At 36.0% G+C, this 17,146-nt stretch overlaps 2 protein-coding genes across 9 annotated transcripts in view; both read left to right on the top strand.

Annotated features, from left to right (window-relative positions):
* rxrgb (retinoid X receptor, gamma b) overlaps positions 1–4,615 on the top strand; it is a 33,371-nt gene extending 28,756 nt beyond the window's left edge. For 2 of the 8 annotated variants that reach the window (XR_009424172.1, XR_009424166.1), the window contains 9 exons: positions 771–915; positions 1,023–1,202; positions 2,002–2,162; positions 2,282–2,411; positions 3,176–3,308; positions 3,415–3,506; positions 3,912–4,017; positions 4,113–4,527; positions 4,577–4,615. Coding sequence is in view for 1 of the 8 variants with exons in the window: in XM_059512562.1 (XP_059368545.1) it covers positions 771–915; positions 1,023–1,202; positions 2,002–2,162; positions 2,282–2,411; positions 3,176–3,308; positions 3,415–3,506; positions 3,912–4,017; positions 4,113–4,260 (1,095 nt within the window). In the remaining 7 variants the exon portion in view is untranslated. Of the gene's footprint in view, positions 1–770; positions 916–1,022; positions 1,203–2,001; positions 2,163–2,281; positions 2,412–3,175; positions 3,309–3,414; positions 3,507–3,911; positions 4,018–4,112 lie in introns of all 8 variants that reach the window. The other 6 variants (XR_009424171.1, XR_009424169.1, XR_009424168.1 and 3 more) reach the window with 6 other exon arrangements.
* A 1,978-nt stretch (positions 4,616–6,593) lies between these two features.
* lmx1a (LIM homeobox transcription factor 1, alpha) lies at positions 6,594–16,795 on the top strand. The gene is made up of 7 exons (XM_059512563.1): positions 6,594–6,896; positions 12,059–12,276; positions 14,704–14,882; positions 15,223–15,300; positions 15,610–15,694; positions 16,185–16,343; positions 16,431–16,795. The coding sequence occupies exons 1-7, from the start codon at positions 6,718–6,720 to the stop codon at positions 16,565–16,567; spliced, it is 1,035 nt and encodes a 344-aa protein (XP_059368546.1). The 5' UTR covers positions 6,594–6,717; the 3' UTR covers positions 16,568–16,795.
* The last annotated feature ends 351 nt before the right edge of the window (positions 16,796–17,146 follow it).

Genomic DNA, 17,146 nt, shown 5'->3' with positions numbered 1-17,146 from the left:
TTATTTATTTCTCTAAAACTTTAGTTTTGAGTAATTTTAGTATTTAAACTTGTTTCGGTTAGTTACCAACTCAACATTTCTTATTTTCATTTAGGTTTTAAGTTTTTCATTTAAAATATGTACTGTCCGCATTATTTTTTCAGCTTTATTTCAATGAGCAAGTTTTAACTTTTTTCATTTTTTTTTCATTTTTTTAAACTTTGTACAAAGTTTTACTTTGTAAGTTTTAACAACACTGTAACCATCATTTATATGGTGGAAATTACAGTGTGAAAAGTAAGTGTATTTTTTTTACACCACAAAAGGAGCAGCCATATACAAACACATAAATCGACAAACATTTATGCCAGTAATTCACTGAAAATAAGGCTCACTGAATCCTATTACTGATTAGTCTTTCTATCTTTAAGCCTGTGGTATGATCATGTACTGCCACCTACAGGCTCAATGCTACAGTGCAGAAAACAACATGTGATGGAAAAATGGTGAATTCTCCTGAGGGGGAGAGAGACAAATCTCCCCTCCCCTTTGAAATGTTATATCAGTGCTCTCACAGCTACTTGTGTAATGGCTTTGCAAGGGTGGAGTCTGTTTTTGTGCATTTGTGAGTGTTTTCTTGGGTTTTTGTGGTTTGTGTGTGTGTGTGTGTGTGTGTGTCTGCTGTGCTGAAGGGACACAAACAGTCTGCTGCTGTATTGTGACAAAGTCTTTTCCTGATTACACTATACAAGCTGCTTCTGTCTCTCTCCACTTCTCTTCCTGTCTCACAGATGAACTGTTTAAATGTGACAAGCTCAGAAGACATCAAGCCTCCACCAGGATTGGCTCCGCTGAGCAACATGAGCAGCTATCAGTGCAGCAGCCCTGGATCCCTCTCCAAACACATCTGTGCCATTTGTGGGGACCGATCTTCAGGTACAACAACACAGGGATCGTTTAGGTGTTGCATTTTGTTTTGGTTTGGAAGTTAATGCAAGATGCATCTCTATCCCTTCTGAGCTTCAGCATGGTTGTGTTTGCAGGAAAGCACTATGGTGTTTACAGTTGTGAAGGTTGCAAAGGCTTCTTTAAGAGGACCATCCGAAAAGATCTGACATACACATGTCGAGACAGCAAAGAGTGCCTGATAGACAAACGCCAGCGCAACCGCTGCCAATATTGCCGCTACCAGAAGTGCCTGGCCATGGGCATGAAGCGGGAAGGTTTGTATTTGTAGGTTTTCTGTCCATAAATCAATGATTTTTCAATTGCTTTTAAAATTAAATTTTGTTTTATTTTGTTTTATTTTTATTTATTTATCTTTATTTTTTTTGTTTTGTTTCCGTTTGGTGTTTTGTTTAGTTTTTTGCCTTGCTTTGCTTTGGTGTTTTGTTTCAGTTTGTTTTTTTTGTTTTATTTTTTTTTTCAGTTTAGTGTTTCGTCTTGTTTTGTGCTTTTTGCAGCCTTTGTGGTCAGAAGAGATTTTATTTTTTTTACACATTAATATCATACTTTAATATTATGCTAAATAACATAAATATTAGTACATACATATATATGTATATATATATATATTATTATTATTTTATTTTATTTTTTCAAGGCATTAATGTTTGCCTACAAAACCACCACTGGCTCTGCACCCCTTCACCTAATTTCATTACTTCAGACTTATGTGCCTCAAGTGAACATTGCTTGATTGTGCCATCCCCTCCTGGTGAAATGACCTGCCCAATTCAATCCGAGGATTCCTTAGCCATCCCCAAGAATATAATAAAAAAACTTGCTACGTGTAGGCTACTGTGTTAAGCTAACTGAGACTTGTTATAGCACTTCCATATCATTGCTTTTTTGTTGATTTGATTGCTTTTCATTGTCCTCATTTATCAAAAAAGTACAATATCTAATATTACAGATAAAAGTTTAAAAAAATTGAGATTTCTTAAATTACTTTCGATGTCATAATCATTAATTACAATGATTTATAATGTACTCCTTTCCTTGCTCTGCTGGACACCACAGCAGTCCAGGAAGAGAGGCAGCGTGGGAAGGAGAAAGGTGATAATGAGGTGGAATCAACGAGCAGCTTTAATGAAGACATGCCTGTGGATAAGATTCTGGATGCAGAACTCGCAGTAGAACCTAAGACTGAGACATACACAGAGAACAGTCCAGTCAACTCAGTAAGACAAAGATATTTATGTTTATTCATGTACAATTTGCACGGTACATACATGTATGACTTAAGCATTCTTTGAGAAAGTAACAACTCAAATACTCTCTCTCATTCCTCCTCCTTCAGACTAATGACCCAGTCACTAATATCTGCCATGCAGCTGACAAACAACTGTTTACTCTAGTGGAGTGGGCCAAGAGGATACCTCATTTCTCTGATCTGCCTTTGGATGATCAGGTCATTTTGCTTCGAGCAGGTATGTGACACTCATACACGTGTATAAAACATATAGATGTATATAAGTTGCTATTAACAAACAAGCACTCTATGACAACACTTTGTTTCTTCTGATGCCCCTATAAGAGCTGTTTTAGATTAGCACGTCATTTAAATTATTTGAAGGATCTGGAAAAACTTAGGAATTGACTCAAAATATGATACATTTTAAAGAGCTATGTTCTTTAATGAACATGCATAAAACTACCACCAATGTTGGTGTGTTAGTATTATTTATGTACTATTGTTGTATTTCTTAGCACTTTAAATGAGCTTTTCATTTTAGTTTTCAGTTTTAGTACTTAATTTGCTTCTGTCATCTTTTATTATTTGTAAAAAAAAATATTTCTAATAAAACTTTTTATTTTTATTTATGTGTTAGTACTTTTAACCTAGTAAAGGTCTTTATTTCAGTTAGCTTCCAAGGTAGCAGTTATTATTTAAAAAGTTTTTCAAGGTTAAGATTTTCATCTAATATCAACGTTTTATTTCATTTCAGCTTTATTTCCATTCAATTTGGATTTTTTTTTTTTTTTTTTTGTAGTTTTGTCTATAATTACTCTAGGTCAAAGGGTCAGGCAGAACTGTGTTTGTTGTCTAAGTGGGAATGCTGCCCTCTGCTGGTCAAACACTTCACACGCATTCATGAAGTAGCCACCATAATGCATCACAAAGCCTTGCTAATTATGTTTTCTTCCTGCTATTCTTGTCATTTGTTTTCTTCATGTCATTTTCTTCTTACAGGATGGAACGAGCTCCTCATTGCTTCATTCTCTCATCGCTCAATCACAGTTAAAGATGGCATCTTGCTGGGCTCAGGCCTCCATGTCCACAGGAGCAGTGCTCACAGTGCAGGTGTCGGCTCCATTTTTAACAGGTGACTATTTCCACCTTCAACATTTTTTTTGTTTAGAGAATGATCATAAAATATGCATCTTTATTTGAATTACAACTAATGAAAGCTTTGTGTGTTTGTGTGGCAGGGTTTTGACTGAGCTGGTATCTAAAATGAAGGATATGCAGATGGATAAGACAGAACTAGGCTGCCTTAGAACCATCGTCCTCTTCAACCCTGGTGTGTCACTCATTGCCATTTCTATACACTTGTCTGCAGCACTAAAAAAAAACTTATTTTAAATTATGCCATTATTTACATTACATTCCACCCCCCCCCCACACACACACATTATATAATATAATATAATATAATATAATATAATATAATATAATGTTTTATATTATAATAATAGATTAAGAGATGCTACATGTTTTACCCAAAAAAATTTATTCTGTCATTATTGACATTTTCTTTCTTTCGTGAAACACAAAAAAATACTGTAATTGTTTTTTAATGCCCTTATACACTGCAAAATGTAATTACAGTGAATAGGAACTTTAATAGTTTAGATGTAAAGACATGTGTAAGATGTTTTGATAGACTGAGTATATAGTTAATCATGCAGATTGTCTCTTCTCGTAGACGCCAAAGGCTTGTCTAACCCAGCGGAGGTAGAGGCACTGAGGGAGAAAGTTTATGCCTCACTGGAGACCTACACTAAACAGAAATACCCTGACCAGCCTGGCAGGTAAAGTCCTATACATGTTTGTTCAGTAAATACTGATCATATCTGTTGCACATACTCTATTTCACTCTATGTCTCCCTCCCTGCCTGCTTTACAGGTTTGCTAAACTTTTGTTGCGTCTTCCTGCCCTCCGATCCATCGGACTCAAGTGTTTGGAGCACCTATTTTTCTTTAAGCTGATTGGAGACACACCCATAGACACTTTCCTAATGGAGATGCTGGAAGCACCCCATCAGATCACGTGACACAAGTTCCAATGGACCATTTTTTTGTACATATTCTTATGTAACTAATATAATAACCAACTTGATTGAAGATATTGCAGTACACTGCATATTTTATACCAAGCACAAATTATTATTCTTTTAAAAATATATATGAGCAAGTCTCAAAATATACAGATGAAATTAAGTTTACTGGTATGGTTTCGAGAAGAAATGTTTCTGTAAATAGCTAATGTCTGGTATTGTAAGGTTTTTAGAAGAATTGTTTCTGTAAATAGCTAATGTCAGGTATTGTAAGGTTTTGAGAATAATTGTTTCTGTAAATAGCTAATGTCAGGTATTCATTGTGGCAAAACAATAAAGAAATTATATTTTATTCAAGGAATTTTTATCTACCCAAACAGTAATTTCTAAAACTAAGTTTAGAATTCTGTTCAAATAAATATTTAAATATTATGTCCTTTTTCTTTTATTTGTGTGTGTGTGTTTTTGTTGTTGTTGTTGTTTTTTTGAGTAAAACATAATGATGCATTATTGTCTGTCCTTATTTTAAAAGTGAAGTGACATTCAGCCAAGTATGGTGACCCATACTCAGAATTTGTGCTCTGCATTTAACCCATCCGAAATGCACACACACAGAGCAGTGAACACACACACACACACACTGTGAGCACACACCCGGAGCAGTGGGCAGCCATTTATGCTGCGGCGCCCGGGGAGCAGTTGGGGGTTCGATGCCTTGCTCAAGGGCACCTAAGTCGTGGTATTGAAGGTGGAGAGAGAACTGTACATGCACTCCCCCCATCCACAATTTTACTGGAGCATCCAACTTTTTTCCCTGTAGAACCAAAAGCCTTTAAAGAGCAGGCCATTGTTTGAGATGTGGTGTTGTCCAATTTTAAATATCTCAATCTCAAATAAATGAGATTTTTGCAAAACACTGCATCATATACCTTATCTGGTCCGCTAGATGGCGCCACTTTACGAATCAAACCATTGTTGAACTTTAACGTGTGGCTGTGGTGGCTTTCTCATTTCCAGCGCGGAAAGGGCTCTGAACCTAAAACCAGTTTGAACTGTCATGTGGGAAAGTAGAGTATACGATATTTTGCCCAATTTTTTTATATCTTACAATATTTTTTCTAAATATATTTATCATATATAAACTTACAAAATATTTCAAATGATATAATCTTTATGTAATCTGTGTTCGTTGTAGGCTATATGGTCGGTTCTGGTCATGACACTATGAACTCCAAACAAATGTTTAGGATTTTCTTCACTGGTTGTCTCTTTGGGTTGTATCACAGAGAACCAAATGATGCGCATGTAAAAACCATATTCGTTTAGAAATTATCCTCTTTTTCAGACTATTTTAATATAGTCGGAAAGTTATTATTTAAGCTTAACCCCATTTTTTGTCATATACTAGGCTACATTTCAGAATGGCTACTGTTATCCAGTATGCAGAAGAAATTGTGGAAAATGCAATAAATCTAAATATACAATAAGCAGCATTGCACCCCATTGTGAATCTGTTAAATGTATTTTTTTTAAAAAGTATGCACATTTCCATGGACCCCAAACAGAATTAATGTAGTCTTTATCTATAGTTTATCTATCTAATATATTGTATAATAACAATAATAATTGTAATTACTGTTTAATCAGTAAGAGTTTTTTTTAGCAACTGAAATTGCCTTGGGGTCTCTTAAACCCAAACAGGGCATTATTGTTCAAAATTCATGTTTTATTTTTTTATTTTATCTTATTAATTTTTTAGAGTTCATTACAAGTTGTAAAAAAAAAAGGGGGCTGTATACTTTGTACCTGATGGGAGGAGAGAGGTTTAAGTGTGTGTGTGTGTGAGAGTGTGAGAGAGAGAGAGAGAGAGTAAATGACGCACAGGTTTATTTTCATATGGAGCTTTTGTTTGCTTTTACAACTATCTAAGCATCTGTCGAAAGTTACACGGAGCGACAAAAGGATATTTTCTCATCAATGGTAGGTGGATGTATGTCTAATCCTATCGCATTTTTTTAAGTTTTGGTAAAGTTTTGTCATGTAGTACAGTATACTAGAAGGCCATAGTTACTGGTCTTGATAAATCTGCTGACATGTGACAGTAAATAATGCTATGCGCACTGACTGTTATTTTGATGTCGCAGTCGTTTTATGTTTGACTGAATAATTTTAGAAGTAAATATTTTAATGAAACTCGAAATCTCATTTGTTCTGTATTTCTGATGGTGTTTATCGTTTTTATTTTGTGGATGAATATTTTTTTTCAATATTTATTTTTCTAATGTTAAATTAGGCTACTTTAAACTTTCATTTATTTTACTTTCACATATTTTTGGGATAGTATAATTTTAAAAGGATGGTAGCTAAAACAATATACAATTCTGTAAATTACACATAAGAATTTTTATTTTTGTTTAAATACAGTCGCATTATAAATGCGCCTTTTTTCCAGACATGTGGAGAAAGAGCGTGTGTGAAGGCTGTAATGAGCTCATCCGGGACAGGTACCTGCTCCGCGTGCAGGACGGACTGTGGCACGAGCGCTGCCTGCACTGCGCATCATGTCGCGAGCCTCTGAAAGACACCTGCTTCCTTCGCAACAAGACACTCTACTGCAAGCGAGACTACCAGAAGTAAGACTCTTTTTACTACTGTTTGTCTCAACAATGATTTCGTTTTATTCAAACTGAATTACTATTAGAAGTTCAACGCGGGAAAGTGTGACGTGAGTCCAAGGTAGTCAGAAGTTTCTTCTAGTCAGATGAAACTAAACTTGGCTAGGTCTTCATATTAACTTAATTTTAGCAGGAAGGTCTTTACGGTTAATTTTTTTTTATTGCTTTGCTATTTTCAAATATTTGTTTCTGTCTTAGCTATTATGTATATATATATATATATATATATATATATATATATATATATATATATATATTTTTTTTTTTTTTTTTTTTTAACTGAATGGTTAAGAAAACAAAAATGGGACGAAATTATTGCGAGAAATATGTTCGACTTTCTCTGTGTATAGAATTGGCTGCTTGAATTTTTTTAGAAATGCATTTGAGAGTGCAGCTGGATTATTTTCCCCCTTTGTAAACATTTAGAGCTTACAATGAATAACCTATGAATAACCTATAGCCTATCTCTATCTCTATTTTCTCAAAGAAATTGAGGTGACAGACCTATTTTGAAATAAAAGAAAAAATCATTTTATTATACTTTATTTAAGCACTGCAACAATCACTTACATTATTCTTAGAAAGAACATTTTAATGATTAATGCACAGAAATAATCAATATGTAAATATTTCAGTGGATACATTGTAGATAAAGCCAGTAAAATGTTATTGTTAAGGTTTCAGTTCACATATCTAGCCACTGTCTAGTAATGATGCAGTAAATAACTTTAAACTTTTTAAATTCCTGTTTATATGGTAGTTTTGTTTATTTAACTCTAAAGTTTGGATATCGCAGGCTGAGTAATTTAATTTTGCAATGCATTACATCAGCTTGCAGTTTAAAATTACACATGCACTATTCTGTTAGCACATAATTATATACCTGTTTACACAAACAATATTTTTATATAGCCCATTTTCTGAGTGTTGGTGTTTTTTGAGTGAGATAGAAACAGTGTGTATTGGGGAACTTGGCACAGAACTCCTGAAAGACAAGGTGACTGCAGGAGGAAGGGTCGCGGTGGGCCATGGAATGCGAGGAGGCTTTCACACACAAACACACACCATTAGATCAGGAGGACAGCACTACTGACACGCTGTCAAGATGTGTTAAATTAGCAGGACCCATCGGTGTGGCAACGGCAAGCTGGGGACAGCATATGGCCACACCGACACGGTGCATGGACCCCCTACTACCCCCAAAACTCACTCTGATTCTCATTCACACACTCATATGCACATTCTCACCTCCATATAAAAAAAAAAGTGTGAAGTGACACAGCGCAATGACCCGGAAAATACAAACGAGTGCAGTTATGGACACTATTTGAGTTCTGATCACCATCTAAAGTTCTCAAGTTTAATTTAAATGGCTAATGTATCGTATCTGACAAAAAGTTTACATTTTCAATAAAAAAGCTCTGATTTCGCCAAATACCATAATGCATACTCACATTTTGTCTATCAGTCTATCAGTCGAAGTAATAATGATGGAGAAGTGACCACTGTGCTCTTAATAATAAAAAGGCTGAGGCTGTGTGGAGGATCGGGCCATATGTTCTGGGTAGAATATGAGTGTGTTTGTGTGTTGGGCAGGGGGTGTATGTAGAGGGGATCTCTGCGTGTGAAGTATGTCAAGGCATCTGGATAGGTTGGTGCCCAGTGGTGCCCCTGCTTGATGCCCGTCCGACCGTGAGATATCTGACCTGACCAATTAGCCACATATGCAGTGCTTGGCTGGCACTCCTACCCAGTAAGCCAGTGCTTAACTGTGGGCTCAGGGGTGGAGAGCACGCTGACCCAGCACTTACTGACCAGGTAAAGGAGCAGCTTTACTGTAAATGGGTCAGTAGCCAGGTACTTCACTGTTTTATAATAGTGATCAATTTAATTTGGATTTAAAGTGATGCTTAGACTTATAAGAATAGTAAGTTAAGTAGTAATAATAGTGATTTCCAGACTTCTTACTGTTTTATGATGAGAAGAGTGCATTTCTTTAGTGATTCCCGATTCCTTTATTTCTCTCAAATATAATATGAGTTTACTTTGTTAAACATTTGTACTGTTGTTCAAAAGTTTGGGGTCAGTAAGATTTTTTTTGAAAGAAGGGCTGCATTAAAATTTAAAAAAAAAAAAGCAATATTGGGAAGTATTATTACAAGCTATCTTTTTTATTTTAACATTATATTAATATATGTAATTTAGTCCTGTGATACCAAATCTGATTGGGTAAGCTAAATGGAAAGCAGCCACTATGAAAATAAAATATAACTTACAGTGACTTTTATTATTACTATTAAATGTTAAAATAATTCATTGATTTTTTAATATAGTTCATGTCACATTATCAAAGATAATTAAATTCTAGCATTAAAAATGCTCTTCTGTCAAACATTCCATTTGGTTTCATTTTATAAGTTCATTATAAAGAAAAGTTTGCCTACAAAATGAAATAAAAACTCAGGTGTCTTGTTAAAGGTAGAAAACACCTGTCAAATGTGTTTTTCAAAAAAAATTTTTTGGTTTAAAAGGAAATTATTTATAATAATGTAAATTGTGTTATCATTTTAATGATAATGTGAAATTATATAGATTACAACATATTACTACATTTCTAACTTAATGTCCAAAAAGGTTTGAGAAATAGATTCAGGCTTTGATTCAGCAAGTTCCAATAATATATCAACATAAATCTTTCCAGATCAAAATAGATTATTTCTTTTTATCTTGTCAATGCAACCATTAACTTAATTGTAACTATGTATACTGTATAGTTATCTACTATATCTATAATACACAAACATGCAATTGGCATATTCTGCTATCTGCATTCACATACCACAGATGCTCTTGAGTTTATTGAGCAGCACTTTTTTTCTGTCCCTCCTACTGAACCCTAAAGAACTCGCAGCGGTTTCCACAGCAACCCAAGGGCAACACTAATAGTTCTCAACAATGCAGGCTTTGGGATGTTTCAATTCATACTTATCAGAGGAATTTTTGCTGTCTGCATGTGAACACACTGCAATGCTCCCATGCAACTAGCTGAGATACGCATAACAACAATAGCACCCACTGATCTATAGCCAAAAGCTTATAATTGGTACAAATTGTAAAAGAGAAACACAGCCGAAAACTTAATGCGTGAACGTACAGTAATCAGTATATCAGTACTGTGCTTAAAATGGAAACCTCTTATCCTATGTAAATAAAAGTTACTTGACTTTTTAGCATGAAGACATCACAGGTGCATAGGGTAAAATGTTTTACAGATATCAACATTTTCCCCAGTTGATTGATCACAGTACAGAAGGAAGTTTTCAAAATTATTGTCTAAATATATTTCAATTGATGTTATTTCATTTGATATGCACTAATTTGCATACATTTCCAGAACAAAAATCTGAGCATTTCACTTGCGTTTTTAGAAATACAATCAGACAAATATTATATGAACAAACCTGTGAGAACCTACTAGAAAATTTTGTGTAAGTGCTAATTTTTGGTGCATTTTAAGAAAACAACCTTTGAAGATATGTATTGTAATTTAAATGTGAAATTGAAAGTATAATAAATAATGTGTGCTTTTTCTTAAAAAAAAAAAAAAGATATTTTAGAAGCAAAATAACCCTTAATATCAAAATTGACTAGTACATGAAAAACAGTTGTTTTGCCTGTAGTGTCTTATATTAAGGAGTAGCCTGTCAGCCCAAGTCTGAAGCTGTCACACCTCTAGGGGTCATTCTCTCTAAGCCTCCCTGTCACGCTCACACCAAACCTTAAACTACAGCTCCACTCTCCACCCCCCCTCCGGGCGCGGAAATCTCAGGCCAGTTTGACAAACAGAAAATGTGGTGTCTGCCAGGGCAGGACAATGGCAGTGAGGCTCTGGGCCAGCTCCCTCCTTTGTCTGGGTTTGGTTAAGTCGAGTTAAGATCATTCCCTGGACCGGCCTCGCCCACCGGGAGGCGTGATTCTTTCTCTCCGTCTGGAGCCATGGCCTGCCGAGCTCCTTTCTCCCCCCACCCCGGGAGTCCTGCCCCGGACACAGTCGTGGAGCCGGCCGCCTCTGTCTAACCCACTGAAACCCAGCTCTGGTTGCCAGGCGCTAAGATGCACACTCACCATGCTGGGGGTATGCGTCTGCATGGCTTTTTTTGGGTGGAGGGGACATGGCAAGTTCTTGTCTCACTTTTTGACGGACGGGGCGACTCAGCAACATTTTTGGAATCTCTGAGGGTACATCAACATAAAACATCCCAAAAGAACAAAATCTTTCTTTGTACTCTTCATCAAAAGATTTTAAAGCAACTATGTGTCATTTTGTGTATTTATGCCACCTTACAGTTAATATATTGTAAATATAACACTGTCATAATTACAGCTGTACCAGAGATGGACTTCATCCAAAATCACACACTCTGAGTAGGTACTTCTTTTAAATAAGTAAGTAATAAGTGACCATTAAAAAGTATGTTCTTTATGGTATGAATGTGATCCAGATGTACTACATTAGTCATGTTGTCATTGTTATGTGACCTACCAGGGTCAGTTGCATTGGTTCACAGGAATTCACGAGTCCTCTCTCAGGGTGTCATGGGATAGTAAAATGTCCATCAGATGCGCACTTCAGAATCTCGCAGGAAACAGTAGTAGTTTGCCTACTGTTTTATAAATACTGTGAATTTGTACATCCTATGTTCACAAACAGTTTTTCACTTCTATATTTTAGATACAACCATGGTCTTATTATTGGGAGATAACAAGGTCCATGGCTGTTCCATTGGATAATGTGTGCCTTGATAACCAAACACATCACAGCCTTGACACCATTGATTTTCTGTCAAGAGTTGTGTGAACATCAGATATTGTTTGCAGATTCCTTAGAAATGAATGAGAGATCCCTTAACAAAATTGTTCATGTCTTCTCTTATAAAATCAATTGGGTTTTTTCAGTGTAGACACAAAAATTTTATCAATCCAAAACAATGTATAATGGCAAATTAGCCTATACGCTGTTGATTCATTAAACGATAGGCTGTTTTTTCTCAAAAGCAGTTTATTCTGTATAATGAAGTCTCTTTTTCAGCATATTAATTCATTCTTTCTTTTCCTGTCAGGTTGTTTTTGGTACGGTGTAAGGGCTGTGCAGAGGTCATCTCTCCGGCCGAGCTGGTGATGCACGCAGGCACTGCGGTTTTCCATCTGCGGTGTTTCTGCTGCTGTGTGTGCGGCTGCAGGCTGCAGAAGGGAGACCGCTGTGTGCTCACAGGGGACAGGCTTTTCTGTGCCAGAGACTATCACAACCAACTGGCCAGCCTTACCACCTCTGATTCAGGTATTGTTTTAAAACAATCCTGGTCCTGGAGCACCACGGCACTGCTCATTTTGGATGTCTTCCTCATCTGATACATGTAGTAAAGTCATGGTGCCTCTGCTAATTATCTGATAATATAAATCAGGTGCGTTAAATAAAAGAGACATCCAAAATGTGCAATGCTGGAGTCCTTCAGTACCAGGATTTAACCCACTCCTACTGTTTTTACACACACTTTTGGTACACTATACACTCACTGGCACTGCAGAGCTTACACTAGATTTAAGAATGAAGCATATGTATCAAAATAGTACTAGTAGTAATAAATACAAATATATTGTTAATAAATCATATGAATAAAGCAGAATGCTATAAATTAATAAATAATGTTAATATATCTGAATATATTGAGAGAGAGAAAGAGAGTAATATATAGTATATTTATATAAAATAGAAATCTTCTGTGACATTGCAAATGTCTTTACTGTCATTTTGATAAATTTAATGCATACAGTAGTTGCTGATAAAAATATTAATTTATTTAAAGAAAATCCTACTGATCCAAAAGTTTTGAATAGTAGTATAGATGCCCATTCATAAATCACTATTTTCAATGTATTACTGACTGTAAGCCTGTTAAATAATTTTGACTGTTCAAACAGATATTGGTTGCTTAATTAGTTTAAGTTTTTATTATTATTAGGGCTGCAACTAACGATTATTTTGATAATCGATTAATCTGTCGATTATTTTTACGATTAATCGATTAATCGGTTTATGTACTTATATTTTAGTTTTTTCCATTTTTTCCCCAAGTAAATTATTAATAAATGGTCTTTATCCTTCAGCATAGATTTTTAAGAGATTTTAACCATTTTGCACTGTCATATCCTCATCAAAATATACCTGGAGTTGTTTTATTGTGTTAGTAAAACTTTGTCGAACTCTTCTGCAATCAGAACACTGACCCATACTCTAGCAAATTTCACAAGGAGATTTAAAATAATGTTTTCACCATGGCAGTCCATAGAGCTCCTAAAGTAGTTTAACATCCCGAACAAAGCTTAAGCAATCTTTCAGAACATATTTTCAGGAAGAATAAGGATAAAACAGAATAAAATTGCAGTGCATTGTATTTTATTATTTACTGGGAAACAGCTTTATAGCTTATGCTGTGAAATTGTAAACAATCCTTCGAAAAAAGTGCCAATGGCATGAAACCTGAATGGAACTCAGAATTTAAAGTAAAATCCATCAGAAGGTTTTCCAGAAAAAAAATTGGACACACACAAAAAACCTGCTGTGTGAAAAAGAGCAGTGAATACTTAGAAAAAAAGTGCATTTCAAATATCTTTAAACATTTACCTCGCTCATTTAGTCATAATTAGGCTGCACGACTGAATTATGAACTGGTAAACGACAAACTGATTACGGAACATGTTTGTAAAGCTTTAAATGTTAACTGTTAAAAAGCAATGTTATCATGTTTTACGACTTAACATTTGCAAACAACATTTTACTGGAGAATCTGCACAAATGAAAGTCTTAGGGGCCGTTCACAAATCGCGCCTAAAACGCGTGGAAAACGATAGGCGCACCGCTTTCTCCTTCTTTCCATAGCGCACGAGCAGAAGCGCCCCTGAGGCTTCTGCCTTTGCTAAGCAACCATGACGTGCTCTCTCCTAGAAGACGCGGAAATTTCAGCAAAGGATAAATGGATTTGCAGCTCAAAAAATCGCTTGCAGTAGCTCTGCTACTAAATTTATTTCAAAATGGAAATCCATATACAGCTATGATCAGCTGTTCCTTTCATCTTGACTGAGCTTTTAACGTTGTTACGGGAAAGGATGAAGCTGATTGGTTAGTTCTTGTCACATGACCCGCGGTGCGCTTGCAGCATTCTGAAAAGTTGAAATGTTTTTAACTCGATGCGGTGCGGTGTTGGAAATAACTTGAGCGCGCAAAAGACGCGATATGTGAATGTCCCCTTAAACAGTTCAGTAGTGCAGAGTTTACAGGTTACGCTTCTTTTTTAAAGGCTCAAAGTAAAGTACTCCCACACATAAACATCATATATTATGTCTATGCTCCCACATCACGCTTGAATGCTGCAGAGACGCTGTTCGGGGAGCACGTGACATAAAACGAGGCCAGCTATTGGCTATTCGCTACTTCTCCTGCTCTACTGGCTGAGTAAAACCTCCGGTGGCTCATTACTGCCACACTTTGGTCACCGCAGATTTGAAATATGCACGAAATGAGCGGCTTACGGCACATAAAAGTTATTTAGCAACGAATCGATGACTAAATTAGTTGACAACTAATTTAATAATCGATTTTAATCGATTAAATCGATTCGTTGTTTCAGCTCTAATTATTATTATTATTATTTCTAGTGATGATCTGTTTGCTGTTAAGCATTACATACCTCGGTTTCTTTAACTACAGGTAAAAGTGAAGATGGTGAGGAGGACGATGACGAAGACAACATTAAGACCACAGGGGAGTCTAACACAATAGGAGACATGGAACACAAGAGACCTAAAAGGCCTCGTACCATTCTCACAACACAGCAGAGACGTGCTTTCAAAGCTTCTTTTGAGGTCTCATCCAAACCATGTCGAAAGGTCCGCTATTTAAATAATAACTGAATGTAAAATATTTTACAAATATAACAACTACTTTAGATTCTGTCAATTTGTATTGTGTAATAGTTTAAGAATCTCATTAAAGCATCAAGCTTTGCTTTACTTCTATAGATTAACCTTTTGTTTTTTAATCTTTCTTTTACTGTAACATTTGTGAAGGAGGTTTTTGTGCAGCCGAAGCTGTTCTGGACTACATTGCTGTATCTATCTTTGTTGATCTGATACTCCGGTGTGGGTCAGTTCATCAGTTAGCCTACATGACCCGTAGACCATGAAGGTCACACTATGGCTCTCTCTCTGTCTCTCTCTCTTTTGTAAGGTAAGGGAGACGCTGGCAGCAGAGACAGGATTGAGCGTACGAGTCGTTCAGGTCTGGTTCCAAAACCAAAGAGCCAAGGTAATGTGATGCCCACCGACACAGACAAACACACTCATTGAAAGAGCATCAACTTATGCAATTGATAACAGACCTCTTTCTGCAGTATATGAGCTTGCCAATAAGGAAACAAGCTGTGTTATTGCCTCGTGTAGGAAACTGATGACATATTATATATAGATCACCTTAGATTAGATTTGGATTTCCTTTCAGGGTAGAGCTGTGTGTGTTTTCTGCCTTCCTTCGCATTATAAAGGGATATTTTCTCTTATTAGTTTTCTCATTACTATATTTTAACATTTTTATGATGTCAATCACTTGTCTTTGTAGATGAAAAAACTGGCAAGAAGACAACAGCAGCAGAAGCAAAATGTGTCCCCTCAGGAGAACAGGGATAGCCAATCACAACACAATGGTATATAAATTCACAAACGTTTTATGCTTTGCTTTGGTTAACTTCATTTTAAACACCACTTTAAAAAAAATGTTTCATACTTGTAATTAGCAGCACTTTTAACCCTGGGTAATGAAATGCATCCTAGTATGTTACAGCCACAGTTAGCAAACAACCGAATCTGAACAGTTCATGTCTCATTAAATATTCTTAAGCTTTGTACAGTGACAGAAATTTCCGCTGTATTTTGTACCAACGTTCCCAGCTAACAAACACATGTTGTAAGAACGTTTTTTAGGTTCCTATTAGGTCATCAAAATTGTATTTTCTGCGAATGAATGTTAGAGAAAAGAATGGATGAAGGGGATGTTCAATTTTATCATTTTGCATTATAAACATTAGGCTACGTTTGGATGCTTTCTGAACATTCTGAAACGAGAAATAAGTAATCATTTTTAAAAGGCGAGAGACTAATGACAAAGTTCTTTTCTTACTATTTATATGACCACAGCGCCCTCTTGTGGAGGTCTGCCTGCTGAGTTGGAGTGTGCAGGTTCATATTCACTTACCCAGCAGAATATCAGTCTAGACTCACAGGGCTTCAAGCTGGACCCCTTCAGACAAGGGCTCACCCCTCCTCAGATGCCTGGAGACCACATGCATCCTTATGGTACAATACACACACTAGCCTCACAAAATACAGTGAAAGTGCAGTGACATACTTTTTCTCATCCCATTTCTCTCTCTTTATATATAGGTTGTGACACACTCTATGACGATACAGACAGTGACCCTCTGTGTCATTTTGGAGATTCTATGTCATCCAGTGAACCCTCCCTTTTAACACCCATTGACCGGTTGTATTCAATGCAAGATTCATATTTTGCCTCTTGAGTATCATTCAGACAGCTTGGGAAATATACTGTATGAGGAGAGAGTGTGTGTGTGTGTGTGTGTGTATATGCTTGTGTGTGTTCTGCTTTTGCATGTTTTAGGGTAGAAATGGTGGTGATTGTTCAACAAAAATGTACTGTGATAAACTTCTTTGTGTAATTTGTATTTATTATTTTGTGCGTGTAATATTTGTGTAACTGAATTACAATAAAAAGGTTACTGGCACAACACTTCTATTTTTAGGCACCTGGTATTTGAAATAGCCAAAGATCTGGCAAGATTGTTTCTTGATTCATTTGGTTTTGTTTTTAACTTGAACTGCCACGGACATAATTTTTACTACAGTGAAATTCCTGCCTTGCTCCAGTAAAATGTTAGTGATACATCTTTATACTGTCAGTGATGTCAGTACAAAAAGATCTGAAACTCTTTGCTCAATTTTTGATTCTTTCGTACAGTTCACTCACACAGTGAATCTTTGCAGCAGTTTCTCACACCAAAATAGTAATTGGGAATTTTATAAGACAGAAAACAAAAGACCGTTGGATGAGATGGATATTTATCCACAATCTTCTGCAG

Source organism: Carassius carassius, chromosome 27 (assembly GCF_963082965.1).
Source record: "Carassius carassius chromosome 27, fCarCar2.1, whole genome shotgun sequence".
Lineage (NCBI taxonomy): Eukaryota > Metazoa > Chordata > Actinopteri > Cypriniformes > Cyprinidae > Carassius > Carassius carassius.
Note: the sequence above shows the minus strand (reverse complement) of the source record. Positions and strands in the feature narration are given on the sequence as shown.